Source organism: Mesoplodon bidens (genome assembly GCF_964165515.1).
Source record: "Mesoplodon bidens genome assembly, contig: HAP1_SCAFFOLD_352, whole genome shotgun sequence".
NCBI lineage: Eukaryota > Metazoa > Chordata > Mammalia > Artiodactyla > Ziphiidae > Mesoplodon > Mesoplodon bidens.
The window spans coordinates 85,781-104,561 of record NW_027672295.1 but is presented as its reverse complement, the minus strand read 5'-3'; the positions used below and the strand labels follow the sequence as shown (position 1 = coordinate 104,561).

General features: G+C 38.3%; 1 protein-coding gene across 1 annotated transcript in view; it reads right to left on the bottom strand.

Moving 5' to 3' along the window:
* Positions 1-1,581: 1,581 nt before the first annotated feature.
* Positions 1,582-18,781, bottom strand: part of LOC308610393 (E3 ubiquitin-protein ligase RLIM-like) — a gene marked incomplete at both ends in the record, with an annotated part of 77,138 nt that continues 59,938 nt past the window's right edge. Inside the window, 3 exons of the mRNA XM_081259544.1 lie at positions 1,582-1,817; positions 2,934-4,139; positions 5,471-5,711. Of these exons, the coding sequence (XP_081115670.1) occupies positions 1,582-1,817; positions 2,934-4,139; positions 5,471-5,711 (1,683 nt within the window). The remainder of the gene's footprint in view (positions 1,818-2,933; positions 4,140-5,470; positions 5,712-18,781) is intronic.

Genomic DNA, 18,781 nt, shown 5'->3' with positions numbered 1-18,781 from the left:
GTTGGAAGGAAGCATGACCTAAATTTTGATTTCAAATACTCGGGGTTTGGGGTGATGGTTTTACTGGGGACAGTTAGAATTGAACTATGTAGACATGTTTCTTGAAGCCAAGTTTTACCTTTAAGGCTTTCATATTGCAGCTTGTGAGGCTGCAAGCAGCAATTGGCTACTTTGGGTCATTCACATGAATTCACTCTTAATCATATGATTAAGAGTCATATATAAACCATAAAACCCTTTATAAGAAATCAGAATCTGTTTTAAAAATTAATTATATGAACTAAACATATATAGAAAGAAATTGAAGCTCGAATATATTGAAGAAGCAAAAATTAAAGACATACCTATAACTGCCCTTTATCCTTAGTTGTTTACAATCACAGCAAATCAAAGTGTGACATGTTTAAGAGAAAGGTAATTAAGTTCTAAGGCTTTGTCATCTTATCACTTTTAAAAATACAAGATCTGAGTAAATGAAAGGAAATTAGAGAGGGTTGTTAAAGAGCTGAGTCATAGAGTGGAATAGAGAACAAGCGGAAGCGGAAGAGGCCAGAAAGCATACACAGGCTGGGTTTGAAGAGAGTTGGGAATGCTGGTTGTGGTAGATGGTCTCTGATTTGCTTACCGGATCTACTCGCCATCCTTCTTAACCCTGCTTCGTGATTCCAGGAGGCTGATCTTTATCAGCTTCATGGACCAGTCTCTCTGTGTCTTCAGGTTGGGTTGGGTTAATATGACCTACTGATAAGTGATTAGAAGTCAGGAGGAAAGAAGGCAAGGGTATTTATTTCCATGATCTGCCCCCTTCCAAACTTTAGGTTGGCAGTGGATGCCATTTTCTAAGGTTACATCTCTTGTTGGGTGGGCTTCTCCTATAACTCGAAGACATTCTGGGTTGCAGGAACTGCTATCTCTCTATGCCCCTTCAAACCTAGTGGTTATAATACTGGCTTCTCACAGCTGCTAGCCTCAGGGTACTTCATCATCTCTTGGTTTCCCTTCATTCTTTACACACTTTAGTCTCTTCATTAAATGCTATTCCATCACTCTTTTAAAGTGTGCCATCAGTTTTTAGCTAGAACTGACTGATACATTGGTAGTGGGGAATAGGCGAAACGTTAAGGTAGTGTTAGGGAGGTGGGATAAACTGCTGTGGAGATAGATAGGAAGAGAAGGGTTTCAAAGCTTTTTATGGCATTCTAGGAATGTAACATGACTTCTTTATGTGAATGACTCTAATGTAGTCTTAAATGGCTTCTTAATTATTGATATTTGGTTGGGTTTCTGTTTGTTTGCATGCACAACAAGGATTGAACAGGGCTAAGAGATGTCTGGGATTTACATGATGAGATAATACTACTAGGATATATCTAGATTCATTTTATCATATTAAGACATTTCTCCCATGGAATCAGGAACATCCCAACCCAGTGCACATGCTAAGTTTTTATTGAAATTCAGTGAACTGCTGTGGTGTGAAATTAATTTTTATTGTCAGTCCCCTGCGTCGGCAGGCCGACGCTCAAGCCCTGCGCCACCAGGGAAGCCCTATAACACTTTATATAGCTGAGAATTCAGATCTCAATCAGGATTTTCACTCTCATTGGAATCCACTACTTGCCTACGACAAATCGGACAGGTAGAGTTCTCAGACAGCCAGCGATCAATGCAGTGAATGTGATATTCATGGGAGCAAGGTAGTATGCGAAGCTTGCTGTTTTCTGTGTACTCTGTAAGGCAAATGCTACAGGCTTTTAGTGCATCATTTTCACCAAAAGATCTTACAGCCAAATTGTCAATCTGTGCTTTGGTGAGTCCTGTAGTTTGGTATAGATCATCTTCATTTAAGAGGAAAAACTGTTGCATATTATGGGAGGACCCAGAGTCACTTTCATCAGATATTATTAGGATAATTTGTCTACCCCCTTGGCTGGTCTCTGATGATAAGTCTGATGATAAGTTTGTTTCTTCACTGCCTTCAAACATCAGTGAGCTAATTCCTGAATTTTCATCACTTGAGCTGGAACCGGAAATAGGACTAGAACTGGAACTAGACATACAATTGGGGCGTGAATGACAAATCAGTGTGGAACTTGAATGGGTATCATAGCTAGCATTTGAATCAGAACCAAATGTACCACTACTACTACCATTAGGTGACTCTAGCCATTCCATGTTTTGACTTGGAGGTGAGACACTATGCTCTAAATTACTGTCAAGGATAATTTGTCTACCCCCTTGGCTGGTCTCTGATGATAAGTCTGATGATAAGTTTGTCTCTTCACTGCCTTCCAACATCAGTGAGCTAATTCCTGAATTTTCATCACATGAGCTGGAACTGGAACTAGACATACAATTGTGGCTTGAATGACAAATCATTGTGGAACTTGAATGGGTATCATAGCTAGCATTTGAATCAGAACCAAATATACCACTACTACTACCATTAGGTGACTCTAGCCATCCCATGTTTTGACTTGGAGGTGAGACACTATGCTCTAAATTATTGTCTAGGATAATTTGTCGACCCCCTTGGCTGGTCTCTGATGATAAGTCTGATGATAAGTTTGTTTCTTCACTGCCTTCAAACATCAGTGAGCTAATTCCTGAATTTTCATCACTTGAGCTGGAACCGGAAATAGGACTAGAACTGGAACTAGACATACAATTGGGGCATGAATGACAAATCAGTGTGGAACTTGAATGGGTATCATAGCTAGCATTTAAATCAGAACCAAATATACCACTACTACTACCATTAGATGACTCTAGCCATTCCATGTTTTGACTTGGAGATGAGACACTATGCTCTAAATTACTGTCAAGGATAATTTGTCTACCCCCTTGGCTGGTCTCTGATGATAAGTCTGATGATAAGTTTGTTTCTTCACTGCCTTCAAACATCAGTGAGCTAATTCCTGAATTTTCATCACTTGAGCTGGAACCGGAAATAGGACTAGAACTGGAACTAGACATACAATTGGGGCGTGAATGACAAATCAGTGTGGAACTTGAATGGGTATCATAGCTAGCATTTGAATCAGAACCAAATGTACCACTACTACTACCATTAGGTGACTCTAGCCATTCCATGTTTTGACTTGGAGGTGAGACACTATGCTCTAAATTACTGTCACTGTCCATAAGTTTACTTGAGTTACTAAATTCTGCCATTGTCTGCCTTAACGTGCTCTGAATTGGAACAGATGTTGTATCATTTAAGCTAGTATTTAAAGTTCTGCAATCGGGATTTCTAATGGTATTGACATAAGCTCTCACAGCTGCCCGCTCAGAATGTGAATACATATGCCTCAGTCCTCGTTCACTTTCAGAAGTGACAGTGTTGTTTGGTGTCTCAGATGTTAACTGAGTTCTACTAGCTCTGCTGTCTCTCTGAGAATATGCTCCAGAATGAACTTGTCCTACTTCAAGATTGAAGGGTATGGTTGGATATATTTCCCTCATTCCCCAAGATTCACCACTGCTGGTTGTATCTGGAGAATTTTCTCCATGAACGGCATTCCTTGTTCTAGAAGTTTCAATAAGACCGCTATTTTGCAACTCAAATCCAGTCATTTGCTGTGTCAATATTTCTTGGTGCTCAGTTCTAGAAAATCTCGCATTCTCACTTAGCAGAGGCTGCTCAAAATTCTGAGAGGGTATACTATGATTCAGTCTTTGTACAATTTCCCTAAGTGAACGTGGAGGCGACCAACTTTCAATTCTTGCTCTGGTTCTCCAATACTCTGGGCTCCTACTTCTTGCTCTTCTCTGACTTGTGGTAGGTGGGAATTCCATTAATGTTTCAGTTGTATCTTGTTCAGACATAGATGGTCTTGTAAATATTGATTCAGATTGTGGACTTTCCACTTGCCTTTGGCTGTCTTCCATATTTTCTCTTCTGGGAAGTCTTGCAGATGCTACATATTCATTCTCTAGATTTGGACTCCCATTATCAAGGTTAACATTTATTTCTAAACTGAATATGAACTGATCACTTTTAGGATTAATTAGGCTCTCTTCTCTCCAAGATTGGTTTTCTCTTTGTCCACTTGTCATATTTTCAGTTTGTCCAGAACAGTTAAGCCAGTCTATTAGAGAGTCACCACTAGACACGTCATCTGAAGAGTCTCCTCTGTCTGTTAACAAAAAAAATGTGGAGGGTGCATAAAAGAACCACCAAAATTAGAACCATCATAAAATAGCACTCTGAAACTTTGTTTCAAAAATAAACAAAAAATGAGAACTTAAATACTCAGATGTTTTCAACTGATTTCACATTTATAGAGTTAATATTTTATAAACTGCACTGTGTAGATTTATAAGTAAAGGTAGAAAAGTTTCGATTCCATCCAAAAAGAGTGAGCTAATCCTAGATAAACTTAGAGAATTTTTTAAAAAGGGAATCCGGATGAAGTCTATGTTTCAGTATTTCATCATATACACAGCCCTGTGTACCACTGTCAGAGGAATGTCAAGAGACTTTTTTTTCAGTCCACTGTCAAAACACTAATGCAATTAAACAAGGTAAACACCAGTTAAGGTACAATGCTAGTAGTTTAGTTCAATTTACATTATTGTCTAATTTTCATTAGTCTCCAACATGACTACTTCTAGGCTCTTCACTTATGTGCTTTTGATAATAGATAAGCTGTTTTAAAATATAAGGTTATTGCCCAAACATAAACAAGTTTTATAGGTTTAAAAGTGTTTTCATTTTGAATACTTCTTAATGTTACCAAGATTTTTAATTGACATTAAATTGAAGGTCAGATCAAATGAATAGACTGAACCTAGCATGGTACATATAAGACCATATTCAAGAGCCAAAGTATTATAGTATCCTCTTCATTAGACAGCAAAATCCTCTACTTCACACTGGGAGGGAAAGCACCAGACCTGAGGTCCGAGCAGGGTTTCTCATCCTTAGCACTATTGACATTTTGGTGCTGGACAATTCTTTGTTTTGGGGAGCTATCCTGTGCATTGTGGGATATTTGGCAGCATCCCTGGCCTCTGCCCACTAGATGCTAGTAACACCCATGCCTCCCCTGTGACAACCAAAAATATCTCTAGCCATTGTCAAATGTCCCCAGGTGTTGAAGAGAGCACAATTGTCCCCAGTGGAGAATATTTCTGTTTGCTTTTTTTACATGTCTATGTAGAAAAAATAATTCAGGAAGTAGGAGGGACTTTCAGTTGAAGTAGAAAACCAAGAAAAATACAAATAGGCTACTTTGCACTGTTTCCCAATTAAAACAACCCAAATGTGAATCAGGAAAACAAACAAACAGACCTTGACATGCTCACCAAAAATCAAGTAAATGCCAGTTCTTTTTATGAGAAGTTACTTACCAAATGAATGTAAGTCACTTCTGTATAATTTACTATTTCCTATTATGAAGTTACTATTTCCTATTATGAAGTTCCTTATTCATCCCATCCTATTCCCTCCAAAAGCAAAATATACCTGTATTTTCATCTGAGTCTTGTGGTGCGTTTTCTTTAATTAGCTGAAGTCTTCTCAGCAACTCTTCTTCCGTACTTTCACCTGGAATGCCTAGAAGATTGTTGTCTCTCATAAATTCGTAATCTTCTTCACTCAGATTATTTACGAACCTGGAGAAATCTTCCCGAACCAATCGGTCCGTTTGACTTATGTGTTGGGCCGAAACTCCATCTCCTTCATCGTTGGAATCCGAGTTTTCCACCTTAATAAACAAGTGGAAAATTATCTGAAATTCACGACGTGGCGTTGAAATTCACCAATGGTCGTTTCGTTTTCTTCGCTTTCTACTTCCTGCCAGAGTGTCCGGTTCCGACTCAGTCGGATGACCCTCCGCACAGATTCCTCCCTTCTCCCTTCCCGACTCAGTTCTGTGGCCCCTGGTGACGCAACGGTTGGGAGCCGCCTCTAGCCCAGAACTTGCTAGACGTTGCCTAGGCACCCATTATCTTCCCCGCTGTTACCCTAGTAGGGACTGGATTCAGGTTAGGTTTCATTTCATTCAAAACCAGCCAACGTTACTGAGGGTTTATAGTGTACCAAGCACCGTGCTTCACCTCGTTTCACCCACATGAGCCTATCCTCAGGTTTTCAGGCTCTGATATGCTCTATTTATTCGTTACATTCCATATGACTGCCTTCTTCAAAATGCCATGCCAAAGTCAGCCTAGTTCAAGGCAGCAATTCTCATTTTCAGGTGCCCAGGGACCTCCGCCTTTTCTCCTCATGAATTTCTCAAATCCTAGACTCTCACTAAGAAAGCCCACAATTTTGGATAATTTACCAGGGCCCTGGCTGAGTCTCTTTAGTGTGTCCTCTCCCTTTTAACTGTTAATGGCTTCATCTTGCATTATATGGTCCTTCAGTCTTGTTTCAAACAAACAAGAAACACCAAAACTTTGGCAGGCTTTTCTGCTCAGCCAGGGAATTCCTTCTCCACAAAAGCATCACGTTCATTTTTGTCCTCCTTTCTCATAAATATTATAAATAGTACTTAAGCAAAACTAGCCAGAACATCACAGGAACTTTTAGGACAGATACATAATAGTTACTTTGTCTGCCACAGTGAGTACTGACTTTGCTGATTTTGTCGCATGTATCACCTGAAAGGCTTGGTGAAAATAAAATAACGCTCATTTGCAATGCTATCTGGAGGAGACCTCTAATTCACTCTCAGTACACAGCTTAGAAGTTTAAGGAGCTGTGTAAATTCACAGTTGTTGTTTTGTTCACGGTCCACAGCAGGCTTTCTTGTTTGTTCTCAAGGAGATGGAAGGATGGTAACTTTACTGGTGTGACAGTGAAGAATCTAAGTCTATGTCCTGCTTTTGACATTTGTTCGATGCCTCGTTTAACTTAAGCTAGAAAAATCAATCTTTCCCCTCTGAATCAAATCTCAGCAAGTCTTTGGATGAGAACAGAATCCCCTAGACCACCCTGCCTCCTTTATGGACTTCTGAGTGTATTTGTTATCTTTTACTGAAGTTATTCTTTTCACAGGGGAAATCTGTTGTAAACTTGTTTGCTGTGCCTCAATCAAAACTAGCAGTATTATGAAAATTCAGCGTGATTTGTACTCTTGATGCAGGAAACCCTAACAATCGTTAGTGTTCTTGAGAGTGATTGATTCAGTTTAATTCAATTCAATCAATTCAAGTGTCAAGTATGTTTAGCGTTTGTTAAATGTCAGTCATATTATCAGATATTAAGATACAAAGATGAGTATATTTAAGAATCTGTTGTCATTAGAGTATAACAAACAATTGAGCTACACAGAGGTAAAATTACAGTTTTGAGGAGAAAGTGATTTGAGTGAGAGAGAAAATCGGTTTCACTGCATTTGGGTTTGAAAGGATGAATAGGAGTTTTCTAAGTGAATGAAAGGGGGAAATATTTTCAAAAGTGAGAACAGCAACTGCTAACACTCGTAAAACAACAAGGATAGTAGATTTTAATTACTAAAAAAAGACATTAGTTAAATTGGCAGAGCAAGGCCAAAAAATGGAGACCTTTATGACATGTTTAGAAGTTGGACTTTATCATTAGTGCAATGGAAAGATGTTGAAGTCTTTAGACAGTTGATGGTCAAATTTGCAATTTAGAAATAATATTGATAGCAGTATTGAGGATGAATATGAAGGGCAACAGTTCAGATGGGAGGGTCAGAAATAGATAGAGGGCAGCCTAGGCTAGTGATGACAAGGATCTGAATCAAGGCAAAGGAATATGATTAAAATGAAGGACTTTAACAGATCTCTAGGCAGCAGAACTGATTAAACCTAGTAATATATGGGACAGATGGAAAAGTGGGGAGGGGGAATATATGAGGGAAAGGCAGGGGTCAGGAGTACTTCTGTACTTTCTGTATTTCTGTCTTTGCTTAGTGGACAGTGGTACCAATAAGAAGTAACACCTGATTCTGAAGTTGTATGGTTTAGCTTAAGAGGGAGCATGATTGCTTATGATTAGAATAGTATGCAAGTTACCTGAAGATTCAGAAAGTCTTACAGTCATTCCAAATTTAGGTACAGAAGCACATGAACTAATAGCCCCGGATGTTTGGTGTTCCCTGTAGTTGGCTCTCAGTGTCAGTGACTCTAGCTTCCTGAACTACTTGTTCCTGGTTATGTCCCAATTCTGGTGTAAGTAACAGGGTATAGGGATCATCATCCCAGAGACCTACTTATTGACCTTGATTATTTAAATAGAAGCCACCAATATAGCTGTGCTTTACACTTAGTTCTCTCATGTCTTGACTTTCCTTCTGAGTATTGCAGTGTAGGTTCAGTAGTTTTTCCTCTGGATGGCAATATTGCTGCTTTGGCCTTTGTTCTATCCCTTGTCTTGATATCAGAAGTCTTCTGAAGATGTTTTTTCTTCACTTCTCATTTCAGAGATGGGAGGTGCATCAGGAAGTCCGGAGGTTGACTAGAGCATCACTCTAAGTTGAGTTGGAGGGGAAGAGGTTGAAGATGGAAAGCTGCTTACTTTCAAACAGAGTCAAGCACTTAAAAATTTGGCCAATCCATTGTTTATGATGTAGTGAAAAAATGGGGTGTGTGTGAGCAGATTTGGCTGTTCTTTTATCCTGGTTGTAATAATGGAGTTTTGTAATCAAGAGTTTTCTTTTACTGACTCTGTCCAAGGAAGCTTCTGAACAGATTCTATGACTCAAAGTGAGACTTAAACTAAGCAAGAGATAGCATTCTCCCTGAATATGGGTAAAAGGAGTTCCGTGGCTTTAGAACTGTAAGAAATGATCAAGACATATATTCCAGATACCTATTGCAGTATAACAAACCATTCCAAAACGCAGTGGTAGATACAATAGAAACCATGTTGTTATAGTCAGGACTTTGTGAGCTAAGAATAAAGATAAAGAATACTGGGGATGGCTCATCTCTGCTCCATCATGACTGGGCCTCAGCTGTGGTGGTTTGAATGATTGGAGATAGATTAGACAACTTGACTGGTGTCATATGTCTGGGGCCTTGGTTCTGGCTAAGTTTTCTTTGAGTCACATCTTTTGGTGCTGAAATGTCCAACCAAGATGGCATCTTTATTCACAAATCTGGGGCTTGAGTTGGGCTGCACAGGCTGAAAAATCTGGGGCTGGTTTTCTCTCTGTCTCTGTCTTTCTCCATGAAATTTCTTGGTGTAGTTTTGGAGTCTTAGCAACCTGGATATCTCAAAGTAGTTGAACTCTTACATAGTGAGTGGCTTCACCCAAAGCAAACACCTCAAGAGACTTGGCTGGAATCTGTAAGTCTTCCTATGACTTAACCTCACAAGTGCAAGAACACCTTTTCTCTTGCATTCTGTTGATTGAATAAGCCACTGGATCAGCCCATATTCAAGAAGTGGGACACCACATTCTACCTTTCAATAGAGAGGTAACAAAGATTTTATGGTTATATTTAATGTACTATAGCACATGATGAAAAAACTCTTATAATGATGACTTTTCAGTTGAAGTGGAAATTAATCTCTCCCTCTGTTTTCTGAATTGCATTATTCTCTGGGTAAAAATTAAAAAAGGGAGGACATAAAATCTGAAGTTCTGGGCTTCCCTGGTGGCGCTGCGGTTGAGAGTCCGCCTGCCGATGCAGGGGACACGGGTTCGTGCCCCGGTCCGGGAGGATCCCACATGCCGCGGAGCGGCTGGGCCCATGAGCCATGGCCGCTGAGCCTGCGCGTCCGGAGCCTGTGCTCCACAACGGGAGAGACCACAACAGTGAGAGGCCCGCGTACCACAAAAAAAAAAAAAAAAAAAAAAAAAAAAATCTGAAGTTCTTTGCATTCAGCCTGATTTTATAGATACCCGATTAAGGATGTTTTTATTATGTAATAGTTTTCCCACATCAGAGACCATTGGTAATATTAAGAGCTATTTACTGAGCAACTGTAATTGCTAGACACTCTGCTTGTGTTTTAACTTATTTGATCTCAAGCCCCATGCAAGATAGGTATTACTATTCTCAGAGCTAAAGGCATGGAGGCTGATGCAAATTAAGTGATTTTCTCAAAGTTACAGTAATAGATAATATGTTTAGATTCAAACAAGGTCTATAGGATGACTCTCCCTGTTTTGCTCTACTCTGCTGTGTTTAATGAAAACACAATTTTAGACATTATTACACAAACGTAGTAAAATCTCAGTTAAATGAGATGCTTGAATCATGTTTGATCATTTTCGTGTGCCATTTCAATTCTGCTTTGGAGTTAGTCTAGAATATCTTCGTTTTAACTTAATAAAGAGTAATTTTAAATCAAGAAGTAAACATAATTAAAGCTTGATAAGATATTTCATATTTTTATGTTTTTTTCTTTCCCACCAGAAGGATGGGTTAAAAGCTTGAAAGCATTGATGCAGAAAAATGAATCTAAATATGCATGTCTCATGGAATCTACTGGAATTGGTTCTTTGACACAAATACTTGTTTTGAATCTAAACATGAAATTCTTGTTAATTGAAATCACACCCTTTCCACTTACATAGGCTTGACACTAGGAATTAGTTTCATCTCTTCCTTATGCTTACCTCTAATTATGGAAATAAAAATGTATTTATTTAGCAAGGTCTCATCCCTCTTATGATTTCCTTTCTTCCCGGTTCTGCTCAGATTTAGACTTCTGATAGCTTTTCTATTAGTGCCGTGTCAGTGGATAGTTTGCTTCTATGCTTTCTCTAGTTTTGAGCCATTTTACATACTTTCTCTGAGGCACGCTCCAGGTCTGTGATTCACAAACAAGTTAGTTCATATTTCCGCACATTTGTTTATTTGTAAAGTCTTACATCCTAGATTATTGTAATAAATAAATAAACTTACATATACATAAATAATATTCTGTTTGTTACCTATATAGATATATTTAGAGATGAATTTTACGGTTCCAAGGATGAAACGGATATCAGGTTTGTTTCTCAAAACAAATGAACACAGAGAACACAAAATGAATAAGCAACACAAAAGCTCACAATATATGAGCAAAACCAAATTAAGCAGGCCTGCCGTATACAGATTCACAGGTTGTGCACTCTAAAATTCCCAGGGGGCACCATTCATGTAAAGAAGAAAGTGAACGACACTCCTATAAATATGCAGTGCACCACCTGTACAACTGAACATGCAGACCCTGAAAATGAGCTTTAATGCTATCTTCTGCCTTCCTTCGACCCAGTAGGGAGAAGAGAAGAGGATAATGAACTCAGGGAGAGTAAATAGTTACTTTATTACTTGTTCTTCTCCAGGCCTAGAATTTTATATGCTCCTATTGAAGGGAGGTTGGTGATTTTGTTCAGTAGCCTGCAGTCACAGGGAGGTGCACTGCCTCTTTCACCAAGTATTTACACCAGTAGGTGTAACCACAATGGCAGCGTGTGGTGTGGGTAAAAATGGTCACCTCACATCTCCGTCATGTCGACTCTCCCTTTTATGGTGCTAATTGGGTGTTGTAGTCGCTCTTATGGAGAGTCACTGAATGGTCAGTCTGGGTTGCCTATTCAAAGAAACTCACCACGGGCTTCCCTGGTGGCGCAGTGGTTGAGAGTCCGCCTGCCGATGCAGGGGACACGGGTTCGTGCCCCGGTCCGGGAAGATCCCACATGCCACGGAGCGGCTGGGCCCATGAGCCATGGCTGCTGAGCCTGCGCGTCCGGAGCCTGTGCTCCGCAACGGGAGAGGCCACAACAGTGAGAGGCCCGCGTACCGCAAAAAAAAAAAAAAAAAAAAAAAAGAAACTCACCACATTTTCAAATTACATTACAAAAAGGCCCCTACATTTCAGGCATACCATTTTGCTTAAATTCAAACTACTGTACTATAATCAAGTTACCTCTCTTGCTTAAGTCTTAATATCCACAAACCTCAACAAATTCAATGGACAGTAGGTTGACCAAAGGGTGAAAGTTCTTTAAAAAGTAGCATTTGTATTGGGAGCAGAGTTTGGGTTTCCTTATGGTCGGATTTCCTGGGGCCTCTTTAATATTCAGGCTAAATGCAAGCTCTTATCCACACTATTAGAATGCATCCTCTATCTTCAAACACATTTGACAACTTATTGCATATAGAATAAAGTAAAATGTGTAGTAAGTCCTTACAAAAATCACTCTAGATTTGCCAACATTACTACATTTTCATCTTTCAAACTTCAGTTTAAATGTCACTTCCATGGAAAGGTCTTCCTGACCAGTTTATCTAAAATAAAATTGTGCATGTCATGCTCTGTCACAGACGCTTATCTCTTCCTCCAATAAACTGTATACTATAAGAATAGTGATCTTTATAGCTCAACCTGTGTTTTCCATCTATTCAGTTCCTTAAAGTAGATACTAAATGAATACGCGTTGGAGAGTGAAAAAAGTAAAGTAAGGAAGAAAGGCCAGAGGGAGGAAGGGAGGAAGGAAGGGCCTCTGGCAAAGATTCTCTCTCCATCTTTTTTCATTCTGGCTGCTGTAACAAAATGCCACAGACTGGGTAGCTTATAAACAACAGAACTTTATTTTGTAATGTTATGGAGGCCTGAAGTCCAAGATCAAGATAGCAGCATGGTCTCATTCTGGTGAAAGCCCTCTTCCTGATTCATAGCCAGAACCTTCTTGCTGTGTCCTCACGTGGTGGAAGGGGGCTAGTGAGCTCTCTGGAGCCTCTTTTAAAAGACATTGATCCCATTCATGAAGGAATTTGTGGAATCTAAAAAATACAACCAACAAGTGAATATAACGAGAAAGAAACAGACTTACAGATGTGGTGAACAGACTGGTGGTTACCTGTGGGGAGAGGGAAGGGGAGAGGGTAGGGGATTAAGAGGTACAAACTATTATGTATAAAATAAGCTACAAGGATATACTGTACAGCACAGGGACTATAGCTAATATTTTATGATAACTATAAATGGAGTATAGCCTTTAAAAATCGCAAATGACTATATTGTACAGCTGTAGCTTATATTGTATACCAACTATATTTCAATGAAAATAATAATAATAGTCACAAAAAATATGAAATAAAAGGCATTAATCCCATTCATGAGGGTGCCACCCTCATGACCTAATCACCTTCCAAGGGCTCCACCTCCTAATACCACCAATTTGGGGGGTTAGGATTTCAACATATACATTTTGAGGGAACATAAATATTCAGACCATAGCACTCTTCTTTGACCAAACTTGAGTCAGGCTTCTCTGAGTCCTCTTTCTAACTAGTCCCTGACCTTAGGCTCTGTCCTTGGCCCATTTAGACTAGTATTAACATGAATTCTGGTGGGTCAGTTTAGCAAAAATCCTCTACCCTTGATATATGATCAAACTCTTTATCCCTCACCCTTCATGTCTTATCACCCTAGCCTGACTACAGAAAAAAGTTCTGTCAAATTGGTTTAGCCAGAATTCTCCTTACCCCTGATGTTTCCTCTTAGTAATTTTCTATCCACTGACCCCCACCCTGCTCCTTGCCTTTATATCCTTACTTGTTCTTACTATATTAGGAGTTGAGCCCCGTCTCCCTCTCCTACTACACAGCCCCTCTGTAGTAGTCTCCCTGACTTATCCTTGCTACCTTTAACAAGTATCATGTATACTTGTTTTCTTCAGTACCTTCCAGGCTTTCCTTACCTACATCTCTCTGCATGTGCTGTCACTTGTTCCATGCCTTTGTTCACATTGTAATCTGTGCCTGCGATGCCCTACCCTTTATGCCCTAGTTCATATCAAACCTCTCTGCAATATCTGTACCCTTCTAGTCCTGTATTAAATGCACTGCCCTTCAAGATGGCCTGTAAAACTCCTGTTTGCATAAATATTTGCCATTTTTCACCTTCCTGTTTCCTCTTAGACTCTTAAATAGAACAATGTGTGCACTTGCCTTCTACTAGATTGTAAACTGTAGTGATGCAAGAAGTAGGCATCATTATGTGCCCCTCTAATGCCTAACACCAAATGTTATGCACAGTTAGAAACTCAATAAATACCTGATTAGTTGAACTATGGTCCTACTATATAGTGAACATTTCAAAGGCTATTGAATTGGATTCTGATCTCCCCCGCTCATGGGCTGTGTGACATTGGGTAAGTTATTTAATCTCTCAGTTTAAGTTTCATTATTTGTAAAAGGCAATGATAACTAAATGGGTTGTGGTAAACTTTAGTGACATTCTATGTAAAATAAAGTAAATGTGATACTATATGTAAAGGTGTCTCCTGCTTAAGGTCAGGAATCCATTTGTAAAAATGAAGCCGTTTTTGTTAAAATGTAACCAGGAAAAAATTTCCTATTATTTTAATGGAAACCTTTAATATGTTTTATATGTTTGCCCAACAACCCCAACAAATTTCCTGAAATGCAATGAAACAAAAGAAACAAAAAATTGTTATAATATAGATATTTAAAATCATCATATCCTAATCACCTAATAATTAATATGGTTTTAACAAACATTGCTTTGCAGTAACATGGCCTCTCTTAACCCCAGTAACATCAGAGTTGCACATCCTCTTCTGTGACACTTTGCAGGCTTTTCAAAATGTCTACACAGGAATCTGAAGTTTTACCCAATGTATTTGGAATGTAACTCAAGATTTTCTCCAACCACTGTGTTCTTATAAAAGTTACCTTGAATTTGCAGATGCAAATATGTTTTATTGCTGTATAATCACTGGCTGAAGAATATTTGATTGAGAACTAATTAAATTCTCTGTAGTGTAAGTATTAAAGCAAAGAGCTCTTCTAACAGGGAAGTAATAGGAGATATTTTGTGTGTTATATCTTCATATAGGATTGCTAAACAGTGTTGTTCTTAATAAATGTTATTTTCTAACTTCCTTCCATTATGAATCAAATTAATTCTAAACCCAAGATTTAATTTAGTCTTCATTTCTCAAATTCAGTGAAAACATTCATTTTTGGGGTTTTAAGAATTTAATTCAGTTATGCAAAAATATATCTAGGGGTTTATTTTATTTTTTAGTTTTAATTTAATTTAATTTCTTTCTTGAAGTATAGTTGATTTACAATATTGTATAAGTTTCTGGTATACAGCAAAGTGATTCAGTTATATATATATATATATATATATATATATATATATATATATATATATATATATATATACACACATATATATTCTTTTTTATATTCTTTTCCCTTATAGGTTATTACAAAATATTGAATATAGTTCCCTATGCTATACAGGAAGTCCTTGTTGGTTATCGATTTTATTTTATTTTATTTTATTTTTATTTTTTTATTTTTTTGCAGTATGTGGGCCTCTCACTGTTGTGGCCTCTCCTGTTGTGTTTGTGCAGGCTCAGTGGTCACGGCTCATGGGCCCAACCGCTCTGCGGCATGTGGGATCCTACTGGACTGGGGCACGAACCCGTGTCCCCTGCATCGGCAGGCGGACTCCCAACCACTGCGCCACCAGGGAAGCCCTCGATTTTATATGTAGTTGTGTTTATATGTTAATCCCAAACTCCTAATTTATCCCTCACCCCCTTCCCCTTTGCTAACCATAAGTTTGTTTTCTATGTCTGTGGGTCTATTTCTATTTCATATATAAGTTCATTTGTATAATTTTTTTTAGATTCCACATATAAGTGATATCATATTATATTTGTCTTTCTTTTCTTTTTTTTTTCTTGTGGTACGCGGGCCTCTCACTGCTGTGTCCTCTCCCGCCGTGGAGCACAGGCTCCGGACGCTCAGGCTCAGCGGCCATGGCTCACGGGCCCAGCCGCTCCGCGGCATGTGGGATCCTCCCGGACCGGGACATGAACCCGTGTCCCCTGCATCGGCAGACGGACTCTCAACCACTGCGCCACCAGGGAAGCCCCTATATTTGTCTTTCTGTGTCTGGCTTACTTCACTTAGTATGATAGGTCCATACATGTTGCTGCAAATGGCATTATTTCATTCTTTTTTTATGGCTGAGTAATATTCCATTGTGTGTGTATATGTGTGTGTGTGTGTGTATGACACGTCTTCTTTATCCATTCATCTGTTGGTGGGCATTTAGGTTGCTTCCATGTCTTGGCCATTGTAAATAGTGCTACAGTGAACTTTGGGGTGCATGTATCTTTTCAAATTATGATTTTCTCCTAGGGCTTTATTGATAATGACATACACTCTAGCCCACCTACCTCACTTATATTTCCATATATCCTGAGTGAGTCAGTGTCTTTCTTTTGGCTTTTTAAGAAATCTGGATGCTTTCTAGATAATAGTTATCTCCATATGCACATCTGAACCATTTGCATGGCTTCTTTGTAAGTTTATTATTAGGGAAGCTTAGAATAATTTCATAACAACATAGAAAGTGATTGTATACAAACTTTATTTTAACTGTGGACTACCCCCACTCCTACCCCAAATACTCATAGACTGAAAGGTCATCAGAGATGAGCTTGTCTTTGGGAATTGGAGCGTGGAAATCAGAGAAAGGAAGGAAATCACGGAACTACTTCAGTTGGAGATAAAGGAGTGGGTAAATGCCCATTTCTTGGAAAAAAGATGAATTTCCTACTAGAGGAGAAATCTCTTAAAATATTCAGCTGCGCCAGTGATTAAATCTGTTGCAAATTTAGTTGCATTAGGCAGGTACTGCAGGGAACAACTAGTGTGTATGCCTTGGCATAGTAAAAAAAAATTATGTAGACAGAAAGTATATTTCATTTATCTAGTTATTGAATAGCCTGAAATATAGAGCAGTCGAATACTATTTGTAATTTGCGTGAGTGTGTGTGTGTGTGTGAGAGTGAGCAAAGCTGTGTTTGACACTAACATCCATTTTTCCTGACTTAAGAACAATATTTTAAGAGATAATTGTGGTTTAAAGAACTGATTGATGCCAGACAGGAAGTTCCCCTCATATTGATTATGTGTAAAAATGCCTAGGAGGGCTTGGGACTGATAGAAACCATCAGTAAACTTCAAAACTCAAACGAGAATTTAGTTGACAGCAGGGTGTTCAGTACAGAAAATAGTTTCAGCACTGACACTGTCTTCTAAGGATCAGTATCTATCCATCTGTATAACAGATATCTGTGCGAAAGACAGTGTGGTATGGTGGAATGAAAACTGAACTTGTAATTGGAATATGGGGATTAGGTTCCAGCTGAGTTCTTTCTCCTGGTGCTATCTTGGAGAGTTACACCTCTAAGAATAACATTCTTTGTTTTTAAACTATGTCTAAGGATCTTTTGGGCTCTCTATTTCTATGAAACTCTGATCCTATTTTATCATTGTAGGGGTACTGTGTGTTGGAAGATAGCTGGATAGATCAATGGATGCATATATGGGTGGGTGGAAAGATAACTGAGTACATACACACACATATACATATACATACACATACATATGTATGCACAATATATACATATAAAAATATATACTTATATATATAGGACTATATATGTGTGTGTGTAACACCTACAGGTTATTTCCATGCATAAGTGTCTACATAGAGTGACATCACAAATTCAGGCCATGGTTTTCCTTTTCATTGGCAAATATGACAATAAATCATCTATCATCTATTATTAAAGAGGTAAGACCTCTTAACAGCAAATGGGTCTTGAAAGAGATTTTAACATTGTGAAAGATACGTTAAAATAATCCACAGATATTCATATGCATGTATTGTGAAAATGCTTCTTAGTGGATACAAATGTAAAAGGTGAATAATAAAAGTATCATGAATTCTTTATTCTTCATCGATAAAGAATTCTAATATTGAAAATTTACTGGGCAATACTAAATAAGTGAGTATCAGGAGTCTGATCTTGCCAAAATCATAACTTTAACTTTTGATGTATAGTATAAATACTGTTAGCAGAAACATATTTTTCTAGCAATGACCTTAATAAAAATAAAGCTCCTGTAAATAACACACAGTGAAATCTACATTTTACTCTGTTAATCAACATGTTTAGGTTCATGGGACACTAAAGACCACAGTCATCAATATTACAGAGCATTTTATTAAGTATATATTATGACACCGTGAGTGGGTAGACATTTAGATCTGTAGTCTACACAGACTGAGTGCATTTCTGCGGCATAGTTGTCTTTAGTTGAGTGGAACAGGCCCATTGGTGAGAGGTCACAAGTAATCAGCTATCTATATATACTTGGAAGTTTAGAAATAGTTGAGAGTTTATTTATTTATTTTACTTTAAATGTGTACAGTTTATTATATATCAATTACACCTCACTAAAGCTAAATAATTGAGTTTTCTTGGGATTAGAGACAGTGTTTTGAGATGGAGAGAGAATTATCTTAGAGAGTAAATGAAGAGTTGGGATAAATGATCATTTTCTCTGGAAGGAAAAGGGTTTATAATAGGAACCCCTAAGAAGGCATATTGAACCGGCCTTATTTAACTTTTTTTTCAAGGGATCAAGATAAGAAGTACCATGGGAGAATTTCCAAATTTGTGCACAGAACTAAGTTCTTCCAGGTAATAAAAATATCATCAAAGTAGGATGAAGAGGAGTTGAAATGAGCAGAGGAGCTCTAATGAGAGCAGGGAGAAACAGTTCAGGTAAAATAATTGAAACTCTTCTATGAGATGGAAGACCCTGAGAACTGATTATCACTGCGGAAGAAAGCCTAAGGACTCCGTTGCCTGAAGGTTCAGTCTAAGATTACGACCAGGAAACCAACACTGACCAAATTTGTTGGACATTATCACAAAGGATATTGGAAACAAAGTGAAAGGTATTGTCTTACCCTTGGACAAAATAGAAATTTGTTTGAACCTAGAAGTTCTTAGGAAGT